General features: G+C 33.3%; 3 protein-coding genes across 5 annotated transcripts; 2 read left to right on the top strand and 1 right to left on the bottom strand.

The window, feature by feature from the left end:
* Positions 1 to 1769: 1769 nt before the first annotated feature.
* LOC132172970 (uncharacterized) lies at positions 1770 to 2377 on the top strand. Its single transcript, XM_059584539.2, has one exon. The coding sequence runs from the start codon at positions 1801 to 1803 to the stop codon at positions 2233 to 2235; it is 435 nt and encodes a 144-aa protein (XP_059440522.2). The 5' UTR covers positions 1770 to 1800; the 3' UTR covers positions 2236 to 2377.
* Positions 2378 to 4140: 1763 nt separating this feature from the next.
* Positions 4141 to 7270, bottom strand: LOC132170573 (Rho GTPase activating protein with PAK-box/P21-Rho-binding domain-containing protein). Of its 2 annotated transcripts, none has more exons than XM_059581595.2 (4): positions 6773 to 7270; positions 5893 to 6022; positions 5423 to 5773; positions 4141 to 5223 (listed from the first exon to the last, which is right to left on the bottom strand). In XM_059581595.2, exons 1-4 carry the CDS (start codon positions 7081 to 7083, stop codon positions 4597 to 4599), a joined length of 1419 nt encoding a protein of 472 aa, XP_059437578.2. In that variant the 5' UTR covers positions 7084 to 7270; the 3' UTR covers positions 4141 to 4596. The 2 variants fall into 2 exon arrangements, with proteins under 2 accessions (XP_059437578.2, XP_059437579.2); XM_059581596.2 differs by having other exon boundaries at positions 5893 to 6013.
* A 3421-nt stretch (positions 7271 to 10691) lies between these two features.
* Positions 10692 to 17219, top strand: LOC132169086 (peroxidase 3-like). 2 transcript variants are annotated; one of them, XM_088518334.1, is made up of 5 exons: positions 10692 to 10720; positions 14520 to 14745; positions 15527 to 15718; positions 16525 to 16690; positions 16813 to 17219. In XM_088518334.1, exons 2-5 carry the CDS (start codon positions 14533 to 14535, stop codon positions 17217 to 17219), a joined length of 978 nt encoding a protein of 325 aa, XP_088374460.1. In that variant the 5' UTR covers positions 10692 to 10720; positions 14520 to 14532. The 2 variants fall into 2 exon arrangements, with proteins under 2 accessions (XP_088374460.1, XP_088374457.1); XM_088518331.1 differs by lacking the exon at positions 10692 to 10720 and having other exon boundaries at positions 14533 to 14745.
* The last annotated feature ends 690 nt before the right edge of the window (positions 17220 to 17909 follow it).

The raw sequence follows: 17909 nt of genomic DNA, 5'->3' as shown, positions 1-17909 counted from the left end.
CTAGAAAATAAGATTATTTAATTACTGACGTTTTTTTTTTTTTACATGTCTGTACAAGTAGGGGGAGGGGGATTCGAATTAGTGACATCTGCTTTATGAAGCGTAGTCCCCAGCCGATTGAGTTATTCCTTGAAAATATTTAATTATTGACGTTAAGATCACATGGTTGAAGAAAAAATTAATTTACAAAAGAGAGAGAGATGGGCGGTCTTATTTTGACTCTATGGTTTTACTTTCTTTTAAAAATAAAAATAAAAATAAAGAGTGATGCTAAATATTACTCTTATTTCACCCATATTTTATTAGGTTAATATGATAGTATTCAGCACTTTTTGGATAAATATTTGTTTTAAAAAAAAAAAAATTCACATATGCTGATGCACAATCATATTAACCCAATAAAATAGGAGTGTAATATGTAATATATAGTATTTAAAGATAAAAGAAACTCATTTTGACAATCTAGATTCTCTTTTTTGTAAATGATTAAGACAAAGACGTCATCTTTTATGAGACAAAAAATACCTAATTTTAGGATTGAGATTATGCTAAATATTACTCTTATTTCACCCATATTTTATTGGGTTAATATGACGGTATTCATCACTTTTTGGATAAACATTTGTTAAAAAATAAATAAAAAATGTTGTCACGTATGTTGATGCACAATCATATTAACCCAGTAAAATAGGAGTGTAATGTGTAATATATATTATTTAAAGATAAAAGAAACTCATTTTGACAATCTAGATTCTCTTTTTTGTAAATGATTAAGACCAAGATATCATCTTTTTATGAGACAAAAAATACCTAATTTTAGGATTGGAATTTCTTGTTTCAAGGCTATCCAAATTTTTGTAAAATTCAAACATACTAAAAGAGGTTGCGAGCAAGGGCAGAACCATTTACGGTATTTTTATGAAACCAACCCCCCAAAATTAATTTGTATCCATAGTTTTGTCTCCTCCTCTCCTAAAACTCTAATTCCGCCCCTAATTGAAAGGCCAATGGACCCTCACAACCTCTTAAACTGTCCAAATTTTTATATAACAACAGCAGAGTATCCTCATTCCCAATTTTACATTTAAAAAATGAAAGAATAATTACAAAAAAAAAAAAAAAATGGTAATCTAGAAAGTTGTAGAACAGAGAGAGCTATAAAATCCACTCATTTTTTATCCAATAAAAACAGCGCAATAGAAATGATCTATTAAAATGAACAATATTCCTGCATTAACAGAAATAGCAGAATTGCAAACAGAAAAAAAAGAAAAAAAAAAAAAAGTGTTTGTTTTTTTCTCTCTACTCAAAACTTCCCTTCCCTTCCCTTCCCTTCCAATTCCATCATCAAGCTAGTGCAGCAACAAAGTTTGTGAAGTGGAAACAGAGACACCCACTTTGAACCCGCAAAAGGGTGATCGACACGTGTACAAATGTTGGCTTTTCCTTCTAGAGGATTTAGGTTGTCCATCCATGTAAGTCATTGTTTCCTGTCTAGAAACTCGGGTCGACCCATTTTTGGCATTCCTGAGTTGTTTTCTTCTAGAACCACCCACATATGCTTCCACCACTTAATTAAGTTTACTTGTTTTAATTAATAATTGTTTTTCTATTTCTTTCTTTTTATAATTAGTAATTAAAGTTGGATTTGAGGAGGTCCACTTGGGAAGCTAGCTAGCCCACCACCACTATATAAAACTAGTGTCAAAAACAAGATAGCCAACGTTTTTGTGTTCATATATAAAAAGTGTATGCTTTGAGCTTTTTCTTTTCTTCTTTGAGAAACTTAATTACAAGATCATGGACGTGTCTTCTTTCTTGCTCTTTGAAGCTATGGGGGATTCTGAAGAGGATTGTGATATTCATCATCATCCCATCATGGGTGATGATCAGGGTGACATTGCTGCTATGGTAATGGCAGATGATGATGCAGAGTCATGCAGCTATGATTCCTTTGATTCTCTTAGAGTTGATGATGACCTCGACGATTGTCATCATCTTGATCTTCTTCAAGCTTCTGTCAATGATGATGATGATGATGATGATGATGATGATGATGGTGATGATGATGATGATGACGGTGATGTTGATGATGATGATGATGATGATGATGGGCATCATTGGAAGCTAGCTAAAAGCCGTCGGAAATCAAGTGTTTCTGTTGATTCAAGTGACGAGTTCATGGATGAGGCGGAGAAGAACAGGCTGTTTTGGGAGGCATGCTTGGCATCATAGCCTGACTTTTGTTTTTTTTTTTTAACAATTTTTTCTATATGTTTATTTCATATTATTCTTTTTCTTTTTTTTCCCTATATTTATTTTTGGGTTTTGAGAGAGAAACGGGGAAGGGGATGGTGGTGGTTTGTTCATCGATCTAGATTAGTCCATGAGAATTGAACATAAACATGTGTTAATAAAAACGTATGTTTACAATTGCCAGCCAATATTATTTGTAATGTGTTATGCATAGCATGATGATGGTGATTTGTATGTTATATACCCAGCTCTGTGGATTAGAGCAAACTTCCTTGTGAAGGAGTCCAAATTAGCAAGGAGACACCTGGTTCTGCTTCAATTGATATCAGCCATTCACCAGCTTTCTATTAGGAGATCAACACACATTTATTTGGTGCTAAAAATGTTTTTTTTTTTTAATTTTAATTTTTTTTTTTTTATGGCCTGTTTGGAATTGTGTTTGAGGGCCTAAAATTACTTTTAACACTCAAAAAGTCCATTTGAAGAAAAAAATACTCGTTTGGTAAAAAAATTAAAAGCGTTTTTAATGGTCCAAAAAGCTTAAAAATGGCCAAAACGCATTTTTGACAAAAACTTAAAAATATAACTTTTGCTTAAAAACTCTTTTTGACTTAAAAATTATATTGCTCAAACGTAATTCCAAATAGACTCTTAGTGAAAAACGAGCATAATGAGAAGATAAACGGATTCCCTAGAATTAAGCTATTTTATTTTATTTTATTTTTTTTTAAAAAAAAAAAAGGACATGGCTCACGACACGAGTAGCCTAGGCCCTAGGGTGTCGGGTAGCTTAAGAGTCCTACCCAGTTAGTCGGAACAAGTGAACCCCTCAACTCTTAAGTTGTCCAAACAAAAAATTGAACAATTTAATTTCAAGGGAGGGAGCTCAATCCAAAGAAATGGCAATTGGGTTTGTTACAATTTGTACAGTGATCATATAAAAGCTCTTAGATATAAAGAATTTGAGAGAAAGAATGTTAGGTTTGCACTGTTACAGCATGTGTAAAAGGTGATTTGAAAGACATGCAATTAGCAAGTTGTGGTTTATGATTGGATCAAGTTCCATTAAACTTCTTATCAGGGACTATTTGTTAAAAACGTATAGAAAAGAGATAAATTCTTGGTAAAATTAATTAATTGTTTCTTTTTTGCAGATTAATATTGTTGTGAACATCTAAAGTAACCGATTCTTTAGGGGAGATTTATATTGGTGACGCGAAACAACAATAATTGGTGGGAGAGAGAAAGAGAATTCTTCCACTTAAAAACAGCTAAAAGTGGTTTAATTTATCTGGCGTGTGAATTCAACACGAAATTGGCGGATTAAAATGAGTTAGATTAAAACTAACTTATATAGATATTCATATCTCGACACGGATTGAGATTCCTTAAAATTCATTTTAAATTTGAGATTCTCAAATTCTTAAATTTCAGATGTCAATCTCATGTAAGTATCTAAAATAAGCCATACTTTAAAATTTAATGGGGAAGCTACTAAGTGATAGAAATTTAATAAGGTAGTTTTCTCATTAAATTCTGAAACATAGCTTATTTTAGACGCTTAGATGAGATAGACGGCTGAGATTTATGAATATGAGAGAGAATTTTAAAAGATCTCAATCTGATTGACACTGCCTAAATCTGGCACGTGACATTTAGAGATGTCAAATTTTCACACATCCCACAAACCCGACACAATTACCAGGCTAAGCTTAACCGAGTAATTGTAGAAGTCACTCTTGTGTCACTCTATGAATGAGGTGACTTTTAAAATCCTAAAAGAGATTTTAAAAGTTCAATTATAATTTTAAAAGCTACATCATTTTTAGAGTGACACAAGACTAAAGATTTAAACATGGAACCCATCTTACTAAGCTGTTTACAACGATAGCCATGAATGTCATCATGCCATAATGGATACCATTATTCCAACTACAATGCTAAAAAGGATTAGGTCCTTTGAATCTGAATCATACATAATAAGCAGAGTTTCACACAAGAAAATCAAGCTCCCTAAGAACTCAATACAGACTTCTGAAAATGCTAAACATGGAAACAGGACTGGACTTTCTAACAACAATTCTTTCAAATCTGACAAAAGCCAGGGTTAGAAATCGATCACTACTAAAAGATACAAACAAGCACAAGTTCAGCCCAAAGCTGAACCTGTGACTCTTTTCACAATCCACAAGCAACACTCCCTCCCTACCCAAGTCTAACAAAAGCCCCTCCTCACCCATTGCTGTATTAATTTACACGAGCAATAGTGATTGCGGAGAGCAAATCAAGAGCAAACAAAGTATATTACCGATGCTGCGAAAATGAAACGGGTCAGGCAGATTATGTAGACGTCAACAACGGCATCGGCGAAATGGACTCCAATTTATCCATCATCTCTAAATCATTGGTGCTTGCACATCCTGTTGATGGGCTCTCTTCATCAACCTTTGATCCCACATCAATCAGACTGGTCCCCATGTCTTCTTCCACGTCACTTGAACTCGAGCTGGATTTCCCATTTTTGCTTTCCGTGAATGACACGCCACTGATACCAGATTCCACATTGGAGCCCATGCAACTTGAGGGACTTGCATGCTCTAACTGCAAATCATTTTCTGGTTCTTCAGAGAGACTATTTGTAGTGTTATTGTTCTCATCCAATTGCCTTAGGAAGCTTTCTTCTATCTCACCCAGTGACTCCACCTCATCTTCATCTTCACTGCTGAGGTTATGAGGGACGGTGTTATCATCATTATCTGACGTCGGTTCTCTCAATTCACAGCTCATATCCATCTCTTGCTGACTGTCAAAATCCTCATCAATTTCCTGATTAGATGAACGGGATGACATAGGTGAATATCCTCCGGTGACAGATTCTTCACGATCTCTTAGTGTTTTCATAATCAGGGTCTTGAGCAAGTTCATTACTTGAACAGCATGCATTAGAGCCGTCAATGGATCAGACATCTATCCAAAAAATAAAAAATAAATAAACAAAAAGTAAATTACTGCATGAAATTGAAAAAAAAATAGCAACTATAACAAATTAGAGGTTATCAGCTTGAAGGTGTATGTATTTCTTTCCTTCGAAAGCATAACAGATTTCCATTACTAATGATTTTCTTGCTTACAAGCAAGAAGGCTAACTAGATAACAGTTTATGTACCTGAGTCATATTTGGAGCAAAAACCATGGCAATGTTTCTGGCATTCATTTTGTTAGATTCCTCTTCTTCAACAACATCAGCCATAAGATCAACAGCCCAATTGAGCAATGCAGTTTCAGTTGGCTTTAGCTGCTTCACAAGCTCGACAGATTCTTCTTCAGTGTTGCATTGGAGAACTTGTTCAGGAGAAAGTCCGTCAAGGACTCCTGAAGGAAGCTCTCGGAACCAGGCTTTAATAAGCCCCGCTAAGCAATGGACATCAATATTGTCAGGGACAATGCCCCTATTCAGCTGATCCCTTACACGCTCCTCTTGGCTATTCTCTGGGTTTATCCTGAAAATTCCTTCTGCCTAAAAAGAAATATTTTAAAGAACCCAGTAAGAGAAGAGAACTCACTTATTATCACAATTAGGATAAACAATTAACTATGATCCAAGTAAACAAATATCAGTATTCAGACAAGTAGTACCTTTAGACCTCCTTGAGAGTATAAGCGCTCCTGCATTAGCAGGAGTATAGTGGGTACACTATTTCCCGCTGAATCATATGAGCATTGCATTGATTCTGCTGAGACTCCAAACACGCTTGCACTACAAAATCTTAGAAATAAAAGTTAGAACAATCCACAAAATGCAGAAACTAATCAACAGAAGATGAATTTTTTAAGCGAGGTAAGGTAGGAGAAAGCAAACTGACAATTAATTTGAGTTGAAAGTAGAAGATTCTCAATAGTGGAACAGTAATGAAAACAAATTCCATTTTCCAAAATTTTTTTATGCTAACATTTCCCAACTCAGAAAAAATGGAGGAAAGATTTTTTTTTTTTTTCAAAAAAAAGAAAAAAGAAAAATTGAATACTATATGATTTAGGGACCTGGAGAGATCAAATAAACAAACCCTCAGCTTAGTAGAACTATTTTTGGCTTAGTTGGCTTCAGATAATATTTTCAAATTTCAATGAAATAGAACTTGTATACAACATAAAGCATAGCCTCTAAACATTTTGTCATTTCTCCTCCACATACTCTACAATAAATGGGCGTTTGGGGATTCTAATCACCACCTTGTCCTCCTTCCAACCTTCAAAAACTCTAAATTAACCCTCTGGGATTTATTCCGCTTGAAGACGTTAAAACCTTTCAACTATACCGCAGCTAAAAGCTCAGGTCCTGAGCAAATCTCTCTAGATCCAGAATTTAGTAAGTAAAACAACTTGCTTCCTACTCTATCAGATCTAAGCTCCCCAAAGAAAAAAGAAAATTTCAAGCATTCCAAGCAAAACCCAGATAAAATCTGACAAAACGAAGACCGAGAAGTTGATGAAGAAGAAAAGCAAGAGCAATTGATACCTAGCACTGGGAACTCGACCCGGGATCTCGACCTCGAATTCCACAGGCAGACCCAGAAAGCCATTGAAGCGGTCGAAGGTCACGTGTGTGATGTGCTGGACGTTGGTGGGCCACCCGATTTCCATGTGATGAACGGTGGACATCACATCGTCTCCCCTATCGACCCGGCAAGCCACCATGGATTTCCTCAGCGCCGCGACGAGAACCGCCACCAGCGAGAGCTGGTTTTGCTCTTCCTCCGAGCTCTTCCCTCCCTTCCCCCCCTTCCCACCACACCCACCTCCCTTCGTCACCATCACGAGCCCCGTCATCTCCTCTCTCTCTCTCTCTCTCTGAGAGTGTGTGAGTTTCTTTATCTGCAAGTGTATGTGTTTATTATTCCAAGAGCGAAGGCTTTCAATTCTGAGGCTGTATTTGTTTTGGTTTTAATGGGTTTTGTTGGGTTGCATTCAAGTTGAGTTTTTGAAGTTAACAACAACTTTTGAACCTCTTTCAACTTCAAACGGCCACTCGTTTCAAATTTTTTCTTTGGAGGGGTTTACTTTATCTTAAACCATTGGTCCATTTTGACCTTCGTTTCAGCTCACAATTACGTGTCTGCCACTGGCAGGATTACTGACCTTAATTAACCTACAAGTAAGAAAAAAAAGAAAAAAAAAAAAAAAGTGTTTATTAGAGTCTCCACCTTCTCTTCCCTTTTAAGCCATACAACTAAACCTAATTGATGGACTAAGTATAATTATTTCAAAAACCATTATTTTTGTCTAGAAATTGGTCTCCCTAACCAAAAAACGAATATTAGTAGTTATTATGATTTAAAGTTTATTAATGATGATAATAAAATAAGACTCAGTTATAACAGGAACAGGATTCTCTCGAGTCCATTTTGAACTAGAGAATATTTAGTTCATAAAAAAAATTCTTGAGACACATATCACACTAACCAAAAATAATAATAAAATACTATTTAATATTAAAAAAAAAAAAAAGGGAATGGTCCGGCCACTTCCAATAGGACACTTGTATATTATAATTTGAGCTAATAAATAAAAATCTTGACCAATATATTATAGTTTTTTATTTTTTTTACAGAACCTAAGTCAAATATGATTTTACATATAATTATATTGTCACATTATTTACACCATTAAATACAATAAAACAAAATCTTAAGTCGTTCACAATCTCTCCATTTTCGCTTTAAAATAGAGAGCATCCTAATTACACTTTTTTTTCTTTTTTCTTTCTGTCTTCTTTGTAAAGAAGATGTCAATCAAATCGAAGTTAGTTTGAAGTAATTATAGCATTTGGTAGAAGAGAGATGGGCTTTCGTGAGATGGGCTTGACAGTGTCACTTTCCAAGAAAATCCAGGACATTCTTCTTTGGAAAAAAGATAGATTCGAATTTGTGGATGACCGTTGGGGAGCGATGAGTGTGATTGGTCCAGCCAAATGAGGACAACTTTGATATTTCCAATGATGATGGGTGCTTTTTATGTCACGAGCGTGATTAGGGGTAAATGGGATTATGCTCTTATTTTTTATTTATTTATTTTTTCTAAACCTTAAACCCAATTCCCTACTTCTCTAATTTTTTATTGTTACGGGCATTACAAATTTTAGGGAAATTTTTTACAAAATTTTAGTGAATTTTTAAGCGTTTTGAAAGTATTCTTTTGAAGTTTAAAAACTATGGTATCGAACTTTCTATTTTTTTTTTTTTCAATTATTTTATTCCATTCGAATTTTTCATTAAATCTTGTCAAAATATCTCAAGTGTTTTAATAAAAAAAATTGTAAAGATAGTTTATATATATATATAAAATAAAATAAATGCTTAATATTTACAATTTTATTTAATTTTTTTTAATAAAAAGGGGTATTTTGATGGAAAATCCTAATGAAATTGGATAATTGAAAGAAATTAAAAATTCAATACCCTTAATTAAGAGTTTTTAAACTTTGAAGGCAGTATCAAAACGAGTAGAAGTTTAGAAAGATTTTGTAAAGTTTCTCCCGAATTTTATTATAAAATTTTGTATAAGTCGATATGATAAAAATTTGACTTAGAATAAAAATGATAATACTCCAAATTAAACATTTTCCTATTTGTCATTATCCGGAACAATGGAGCTAGTTGGTAGTCTTTTCTATAATTCTTTTTTTTTTAATTAATTAATTTATTTATGGTTTAGAACCTAGTTTGGATTTTACTTTTACTTTTTAGAAAAAAAATATACTTATTCCTCGATAACTTATACTTCATTGACACTTAAGATATCAAGCTTTATAAAAAGTGATACTTAACCCCTTGGATGAATTACCATTTGGTTAAAAGCTACACCCTCCACTAGCCTTTAGGATTAAAATGGACGAGAAATGCTATACACCCATGTCAAACTCGTGACTTCTTTTTAACTTGAATTGTTCAAATTACCCGTAAATTTTATTTAAACAAGAAAGAAACAAAAAAAAAAATTATCATCCCTCCTATACTATCAAATAATTACTCAGTATGAGACTCGCATGCATTGAGAACACGTGTTAATTAAAAATCGTATCTAAATAAATTTGGAATTGTTCAACCATCTATTCCTTATATGGGTAGAAAATTCCAATCCTAAAGAATTAAGGTAATTTCTTCACATGTTTCATGTATTCTTTCTGTTTCTACCAAACTTAAAACACTTTTGCCTCATTAATTATGTTCACAGAAAAGAAAAAGGTAAATATGTGACATATGCACTTATAATTAAGGTCCACCACCTCAAAGCTACCCAAATTGTTGGGGGCTTTTTGACAACTTTTAGGAATATTTATGTGGTTGAGGTCAATCAACACAACCCAAGGCCGAGAAGAAATGAGAAATAGTACCAATAATATTTTCCTATTCAACAAAGGGCGGGCATTTTGGTAATTTCGGTTTTTGGCAAAACTCGAAGCGAGCTAGCTAGAAAGCTAATCAGCGGCCACTGCGTAGGAAACCGAGAAGGACCGGAGCGGACCAGATTGAATCTTCGTGGATTCGATTGCCACTTAGATTGGTCTCGGAAAGCAATGGAATGGAATATATAATATATATTATTCTACGTATCTCTCCCTCCGAAACCTCCTTTCTATTCAAATTTCAAAATCTGATACTTGCCGGCCTCTGGCTTTTTGTGTCTTTTCCTATTCTTTTGTACTTCCTCTTTCACAGCTTCACTAGTCGTTGCAGGTACTTTCGTTTACGCTCGGTCCTTTCTCAAAAGTTTATAGACGTTGCTCTACAAATTAAATAATACAAAAATAAATAAATCAACGTAACAATAGGTTGGACCGTTGGAGTATCAAATCTCAGCCTGGAGCACCATTTTTATTAGTCTACCTCTGACAATCTTAGACTTGAAACGTTAAAATATAATTATACATACATCGGTGATTTTAGCATAATTCATACATAATTCATAAATGACTAATGGTTGATGGACTCCTTTCAACATAGAACCTTCGGCTGCTTATTGTTAGAGTATTCATTTTATTATATATATATATATATAATAAAGAAAAAAAGGCCAAGTGATTTATATTTAGCCCATATACTCCATATTTTAGCCATTTGTTTGCTCAATCATTGATCTTTGTTGGTCTTATTTGATGGCCCAAGTCTATTTAAGGGCCATAGTTGATCACATTTTCGACCCAAGTTTGCCTTAATATTTGGCATATAGCTTGCGGCCTACTGTTGTTAAGGTGTATCTTCACCCACTGCTGTCGACGATTACAATCTCTAGTCACCATTGCTGACTACCATCATCTTTGGCAATTTTCTAACCACCATATCACGCCGCCGCCCATGACCGCCACCACCATAGACCATTTTCCTGCCACCGTCACCAAACAAAAAAAATATCAATTAATAACAATAACTCCTATCAAAAATCCTAGAAGTCGTCTCTCAGCCCTTCTGCTCCCTCATCTTCTCCCGTTCCCCTTCTACTCCTCGCTCCTACCCTCCCCATCTTTTTTTTTTTTCTTTTTTTTTTTTTTTAATTTTAATTTTATGTTTGTAGTTGTTCTCCAATCAAATCAGCAACTTCAGCCTTTCCGTTATGTGTCCGTCTACCTTCCACCGTATTGTGCCGATTATTTCCTCCCCGAACGCTGTTGCTGCTTACTAGTTATTTGTTTGTGTTTTTTGTTTTGAATAAGATGCTTCTTCTCTCTAGATCTACCCTCATGAGTGAAGATGAATAATTAGGTGTGAAAAGTTATTTCTCACGGCCTATATAATTAGGTGTGAGGGGTTATCTCTCACGGCCGATTTAAATAAATTTTGTTAGAACATTTGGCTACCTATGTCTTAGATCTAATCTGCTCGAAGGAGATCTTCTCTTTAACTGTATTTGTACATGGGTTAACATAAGATTGAAGTAATAGATAGCACCTGCTTGTAAGAATTTTTATTTGTATCTATGACTTTGTAACCTCATAGCATGTGACTATGATTTTTGCAGAGCTTTATACTTTGTGTTGTAAGAGCTTTTTGCTCTGATCTATAAGAGATGTATGCCCATGAACTTTAATCAATGAAATTCTCAGATTTCCGTTAAAAAAAAAAATCAATTATTTCTTTTTTCAAACTCAAGGTTTTACAAATTACTAACTTGATTTTGAAGGGGTGTTAAAGTATATGATAATGATAAAAATCATTATTAATGAGGACTGAATTATCCGAAATGAATGAATTTGATTAAGATAATATTAAATTTGAATAAATTCAAAGCATTTGTAAGGTCTATAAATAGAGCATCTTGTACACATTCATATTAAACAATAAGAACACAATATTGTAGCTCTATAGTCCTTTAATATTGTAGCTCTATAGGCTTGTATTCTGGTAAAAGTAGATGTCTAACACTAAATCACCTAATATTTTGTCACTATTTTCTTTTATTCTGCTATTCTCTATTGTCTTTTGAATTTCTTCATTTACAATCGTTTGTACTTACCATATATATATATATATATATTGGGTGAAGTTTGTGGAGGCCACATTTAGTGCCGTTGAATATGATAAATCTTTTAATGTTCGAAAGGTAGCAAGTCTCATTCCAAAGCCAACAGATCAAACCCAAAAAACCCTAATCCACTAATCCAATCCAAAACCACTCTCCACCAATCAAACCCTTTTCATTTAGATGTTTTGTGACAAATTATCTCAAAAGTTTAAATTAATAAAAAATAATAAAATTAATCATTTAACTAATCTTTATAACATTCCTCATCACGTTTAATTTGGCCGGTCCAAACTCTCTCTTAATCTTAAATTAAGATGCTCTTACATGATACAACACATATTTTGATGCTCCTGTTGGCCCTCATTTGATCTCCATACTTTCTCATTTTGGAAATCATTCAAACCAATCATTAACGAGAAACTTGAGTTGGGGTTGACCTTGGGCTTGTGTATGGAGTAAACCTATACGTCGCCCCATCATTCTCTATTTTCTCAACGTCGTGATGTGGCTCTCTATAACATTTGGTGCTTCAAAATTAGTATTTTTGTTAAAAAAAAAAAAAATCACGTTACATAAACTTTAATAAATGAGAGTAAACTTTTAAAAATCACGTTACATAAACTTGAACGTAAGGCGTAGGGTCAATTTGTAGTTCAACGTACTATATATAGGCCGGCTTAAGTTGCTGGCTTATGCAAAGACAGGGTGGCATTAGGCATATATATAACTTAATTAAACTTATAAGCTCAAGTTGCAGTATATATATATATAAGCTAATTTAGTCAAACAGAACACAATTTGATTAACCATTAATTTAGTCAAATAGAGCAAGTTTTCCCATCACTAGTTGGGACCAAGCTTTCTTATAATTCTAGTCTTAACGGCTACATGCTTCCCACTATTAATGTTAATTTTTTTTAGTAATGCTATATACTATTATTTTATCCTCTTTTTTATTTCTAAAATTAATATAACTTTTAAACTTACTATTAAATTTGAGATAAATTACTATTGAATTTTTGAACAAGTGTTGATTCTAATAGCTATATCAACTTTGGAAGAATTTAAAAAGAATAAAACAATAGAACGTAGTATTTCTTTTTTTTTTTTACATAGCGTGTCACACACAAATGAGTAATGCTAGAAGAAGTTTTCCCAAATATGATATGACTTTTAAAATCACTATTGAATTTAAAATGATCATTATTGAATTTTTTAAAAAAACCACATCACATTTGTGAGAACTCAATAAAAACTCTCCTTCTAGCATTACTCTATAGAAAAAATTTCACGCAATACCATTGCTTGTAAAAGAAAAAAAAAAAAAAAATCATAAAAAGAGAAGCTATATACGTACTATTGCTACTACGTACAACTAGATTTAGAAAAACACCATATTATAGTTGCCTTTACGTGCTAGCTAAGTATGACCCTTAGAATGTTGTTAAGAGGTCTCTAAGAGATAGTTCAATTGGCTGAGAACTACGGTCTCATCAAGTAGATGTCATTAATTCGAATCCCCCCCTTTTATGTGGACATGTAAAAAAAAAAAAAAAAAATGTTGTTAACCGTTTAATTACTAACCTAATAGTAATTGTTCATTAATTTGATACTTATCACAATATTAGTCGATCACTAGATAATTTATTTTTTTAGTCAAATTTCGTTACTTAATTTTTTTTACCTAGCTAGTTTATGCTAAGTGACAGTACTCATATAAACTACCAAATAAATTTGTAAAAAATTATAGTAAAAATTGTAATATTTTCAAACATTCTATTTCACCCTTATAGGACCGCCCGTACTATTGAATTTCATTTGGTCGCCGTGACTCTTCACGGCATCGAAGGTTGTTGGCCTGACTGAATTAATATAATTTGCAAATGACTATATATATATATAAGCAGACGGTATTTAAAATAATAGCTGGCTTATGTAAATTAAGTATATATTATATATGGAGCGACCAATACGCGTATTGACTATTGAGGTTTAAGTCATATGCCTCATTGGAGCTGTCCTGCTTTAGTTTTTTTTTTTTTTTTTTGAATAATGATTATATATAAAAAGCAGACAGCAACCGTATGCGGCGGAAATACTAGTTAATAGAAAGCCTTCTTGGCTCTTGCAGTACAAAACCGTTGACTTGGGGATCGTGGTTTTGTTTGACTTTTAGGACAAAATGCTATAATGAGAATAATTATGAGATAATAGTTTGTTGGAACTTTTTGTTTCAGATGTTGGGAAGCAATATTGTCCCAATATAATCATAAGAATAAAAGTAATAATGTTAATTAGGAAAGTCAACCATAATTCAATAAATAATAATAATAATAATAATATTCATGTTACAAACAATTTTTTTTTTTTTTTCTCAATTGGTATTAGCTCCTAGCTATTTTCTACCCCAGGCTATCCTTTCGTTCACATTATTTAAATTTGAACTAAGAACATTTACTTTCTATTATTGTTTTTTGGACAGTTAGTGATTTAACAATTCTGATTGAACCCTAGTTGACAAAAAAAAAAATTATTAGGGTTGTCATAAGAATGGCAATAATGTTTGTTGCTTAATTATTCTTAAATTAATCAGAAGTCTTCCCCTTCCCCCCTCTCTCTCTCTCTCTCTCACTCACAGCACATTATTAGAATATAATTTGCTTAACTGGCTCTTACTGTTTAGATTCCCTTACATGTGTATATATATATATATAAGGACTTTGTGATGATGGCAATACAAATTGTAGAGAGGATTCTGAAATGAAGATCCAGACAAACATCCTCCTCCTGTTGGTGTGCATATTGGGCATTCTTGGTGTCTGTCGAGGAGGCAGCCTGAGGAAGAATTTCTATAAGAAAACATGTCCACGCGCAGAGATTATTGTCAAGAATGTCACTTGGGCACATGTCTCCACCAATCCCAACTTGCCGGCAAGGCTGCTCAGATTGCATTTCCACGACTGTTTTGTTATGGTAAGCCACTAAACATTCCACTACTGCATGGCTTAGGGTTACTGGATGCCAAGGTTTAAACTAATTTATTTCGTAAATTTTTGTAGAACTGTTAGATAACGTGAGTCTACTAAATAGAATTACTATATATATACATGCGCGCATAACTTTTATATATATATATATATATATATTCAAAGCGGGAGAGAGCGAAAAGGGGAAATAAACTAATTATATAACCATTATACAGAATATGTGAGGAGTGAAGTGTGAGCTATACTTTAAAATTACATTGATTGTTGATATTTTTCAGACATTACAAATCAAGGTTTTTTTTTTTTTTTTTTTTTGTCAAATAAATTAGAAATTTCACAATTAATTAAAGTATAGTAATATTTTTAGAAATTATGAAATAGACCAAAATTCAATTAATTTTAGGTAATCTAAATTATAAACATCACTTTCACATTCCTAAAAATAAAAGAAAATAAGAGAAATAAATAAATAAATATATATATATATATATATATATATATATATAAAAGTAAACTAAAAACAATAAACTTTGAGTCACTACGACTCGTTCTCTCAGACCATCACTTTGTTTCGAGTAGCACTCTACGTTGAATTTGGCCGTTGGTTTGACGGAAACCAGCACATGTGAGTTGCACATGACATAATCATTTTTTCGTGACATTTACGATTTTATCCTAGACTAACACACGGTTCACTTGCATCTACACTCATGGGCATGGCTGTAATAATTTCATTTAAGCTTATATAATTTAATGAAAATTTGCAGGGTTGCGATGCATCGGTTTTATTGAATTCAACAGCAAATAACGTCGCAGAGAAGGACGCAATACCAAACTTTTCTTTGTTAGGTTACGATGTTATTGACGACATTAAAGCCAAAGTTGAGAAGGAATGTCAAGGAGTTGTATCTTGTGCTGATATCGTGGCTTTGGCTGCTAGAGACTCTGTTTCCTTCCAGGTAATTAAGTGTCTGTTTCGGTGTACGTTCGAGGGGGCCTAAAAGTGCGTTTACCACTCAGAAAGTCCGTTTTAGTAAAAAAAAATTGAAAGTGCTTTTAATTATTCAAAAAACCTAAACATAGCTAAAACGCACTTTTGACAAAAACTTAAAAATGAAGTTTTTACTAAGAAAACGTTTTTTTGACTTAAAAGCTCTATTACGTACTCAAACGCAATCCCAAACAGGTTTTAAGTACTGCATGTTTGGGTGTGCGCTTGATGGGCCTAAAAGTGCGTTTAACACTTAAAAAATTCGTTTGAAAAAAAAGTACCCGTCTGGTAAAAAAAAAATTGAAAGCGCTTTTAATGGTACAAAAAATTTTAAAATGGCCAAAACGCATTTAGCAAAAGCTTAAAAATGAAGATTTTGCCAAAAAAATATTTTTGGACTTAAAAACTCTATTTCTCAAACGCAATTCCAAACAGGTTCTAAGTGCCTGTTTAGGTATGCGTTTGAAGGACCTAAAAGTGCGTTTAACACTCAAAAAGTTTGTTTGGTAAAAACAATTGAAAAGGCTTTTAAGGGTTCAAAAAGGCTAAAAAATAGCTAATACGCACTTTTGGTAAAAGCTTAAAAATAAAGCTTTTGCAAAAAAATGTTTTATAACTTAAAAACTCTATTTTTCAAACGCAATCCTAATCATGATCTAAAGTCAAGTAAAATATTTTTATTTTTTATTTTTTATTTTTCTAAACAAGTAAAATAATTCTTGATAATATGGTAATAGTGTTAACTTCTTGACTCATATATAATAATATTTGCAGTTCCAAAAACCAATGTGGGAAGTGCTTACAGGAAGAAGAGATGGCAATGTTTCACAAAACGCATCAGCCTTAGCAAACCTTCCACCACCTTTCTTTAACTTCACCCAGCTCATGCAAAACTTTGCCAGCAAAAATCTTAACTTGCATGACCTCGTCGTATTATCAGGTAGATTCAAAGAAATATATCACAAAAGAGTGAAATTTAATTTCTTAAGAAAGTAAAAAAAAAATGAAAAAAAAGAAAAGTAATTTCTCTCATGGCTTATATTTATATATATATATATATAGGTGCGCACACTATTGGAATAGGTCATTGCATAGCGCTCACCAACAGGCTCTACAATTTCACTGGGAAAGGTGACCAAGACCCTTCTCTGGACTCCACCTATGCCGAAATATTGAAGAAAAAATGCCCCAACCCCAATGACATAACAACAACAGTACAAATGGACCCCGGAAGCTTTCAAAACTTTGACAGCAGCTATTACAATATCCTTCTGCAGAATAAGGGTCTCTTCCAATCCGACGCGGCTCTTTTGAAAAACAAGCAGGCCAAAAAAATTGTCCAAGAACTGGTTAGCCAAACCAAGTTCTTCACAGAATTTGCACAGTCAATGAAGCGAATGGGAGCCATTGAGGTCCTTACTGGAACTGCTGGGGAGATTAGGAAGCAATGTTGGAAGGTCAATTCTTAAGGTGCTTTAAGTTTTGGGATTGTTTTAATAACTATTCATTTGTATGTGAATTTACTTTATTTTACTGCAAACTTAAATAAGTTGTGGTATTGGGGTTTACATGTCAACGATTTTGTAAGCTCTGGTTCTTTATATGAACCTGATATGTTTCTTAATTTATAATCCTTTTGTAAGCTCAAATTCTTTATATGAACATGTTATGTTTCTTTTTAATGCTTTTGTAAACTTGTTGTTATCGTGCATAACAATTATAAATAATATAGAATCGAAAAAAAAGAGTCGAGACACAGATTTAACGCAGAGGACAAAGACACTTTTAAAGGGAAAGGAATGTTACAGCCCTTATTTTGTGACTTGGGATGAAAGGAAGGCTGGTTACGGGAGATAGATTGTTGACGTGGGGTTATAATGGAGATGTCAATTGTGTTTTCTACAGGAACCAGTTAGAAAGCCGTGATCATCTTTTTTTTTAATGCAGTTTCAGCTATAGACTTTGGAAGTATGGATAATGTTCCTATAGTATGGGAGGATATCTTGCAATTGGGATTGAATGATTGGGGCTGCAAGTCTCTCAAAGCTATGCTTTGCAGATTAGTTTTGGGATCTATAGTTTATAATATCTGGTGCACTTGAAATGGGATCAAACATGCAGGTCATCCAAAAATAGAGGAGCAATTTTTGAAGAAAATT

The sequence above is a fragment of the Corylus avellana genome, chromosome 1 (genome assembly GCF_965113065.1).
Source record: "Corylus avellana chromosome 1, dhCorAvel1.hap1.2, whole genome shotgun sequence".
NCBI classification, from domain to species: domain Eukaryota; kingdom Viridiplantae; phylum Streptophyta; class Magnoliopsida; order Fagales; family Betulaceae; genus Corylus; species Corylus avellana.
Note: the sequence above shows the minus strand (reverse complement) of the source record. Positions and strands in the feature narration are given on the sequence as shown.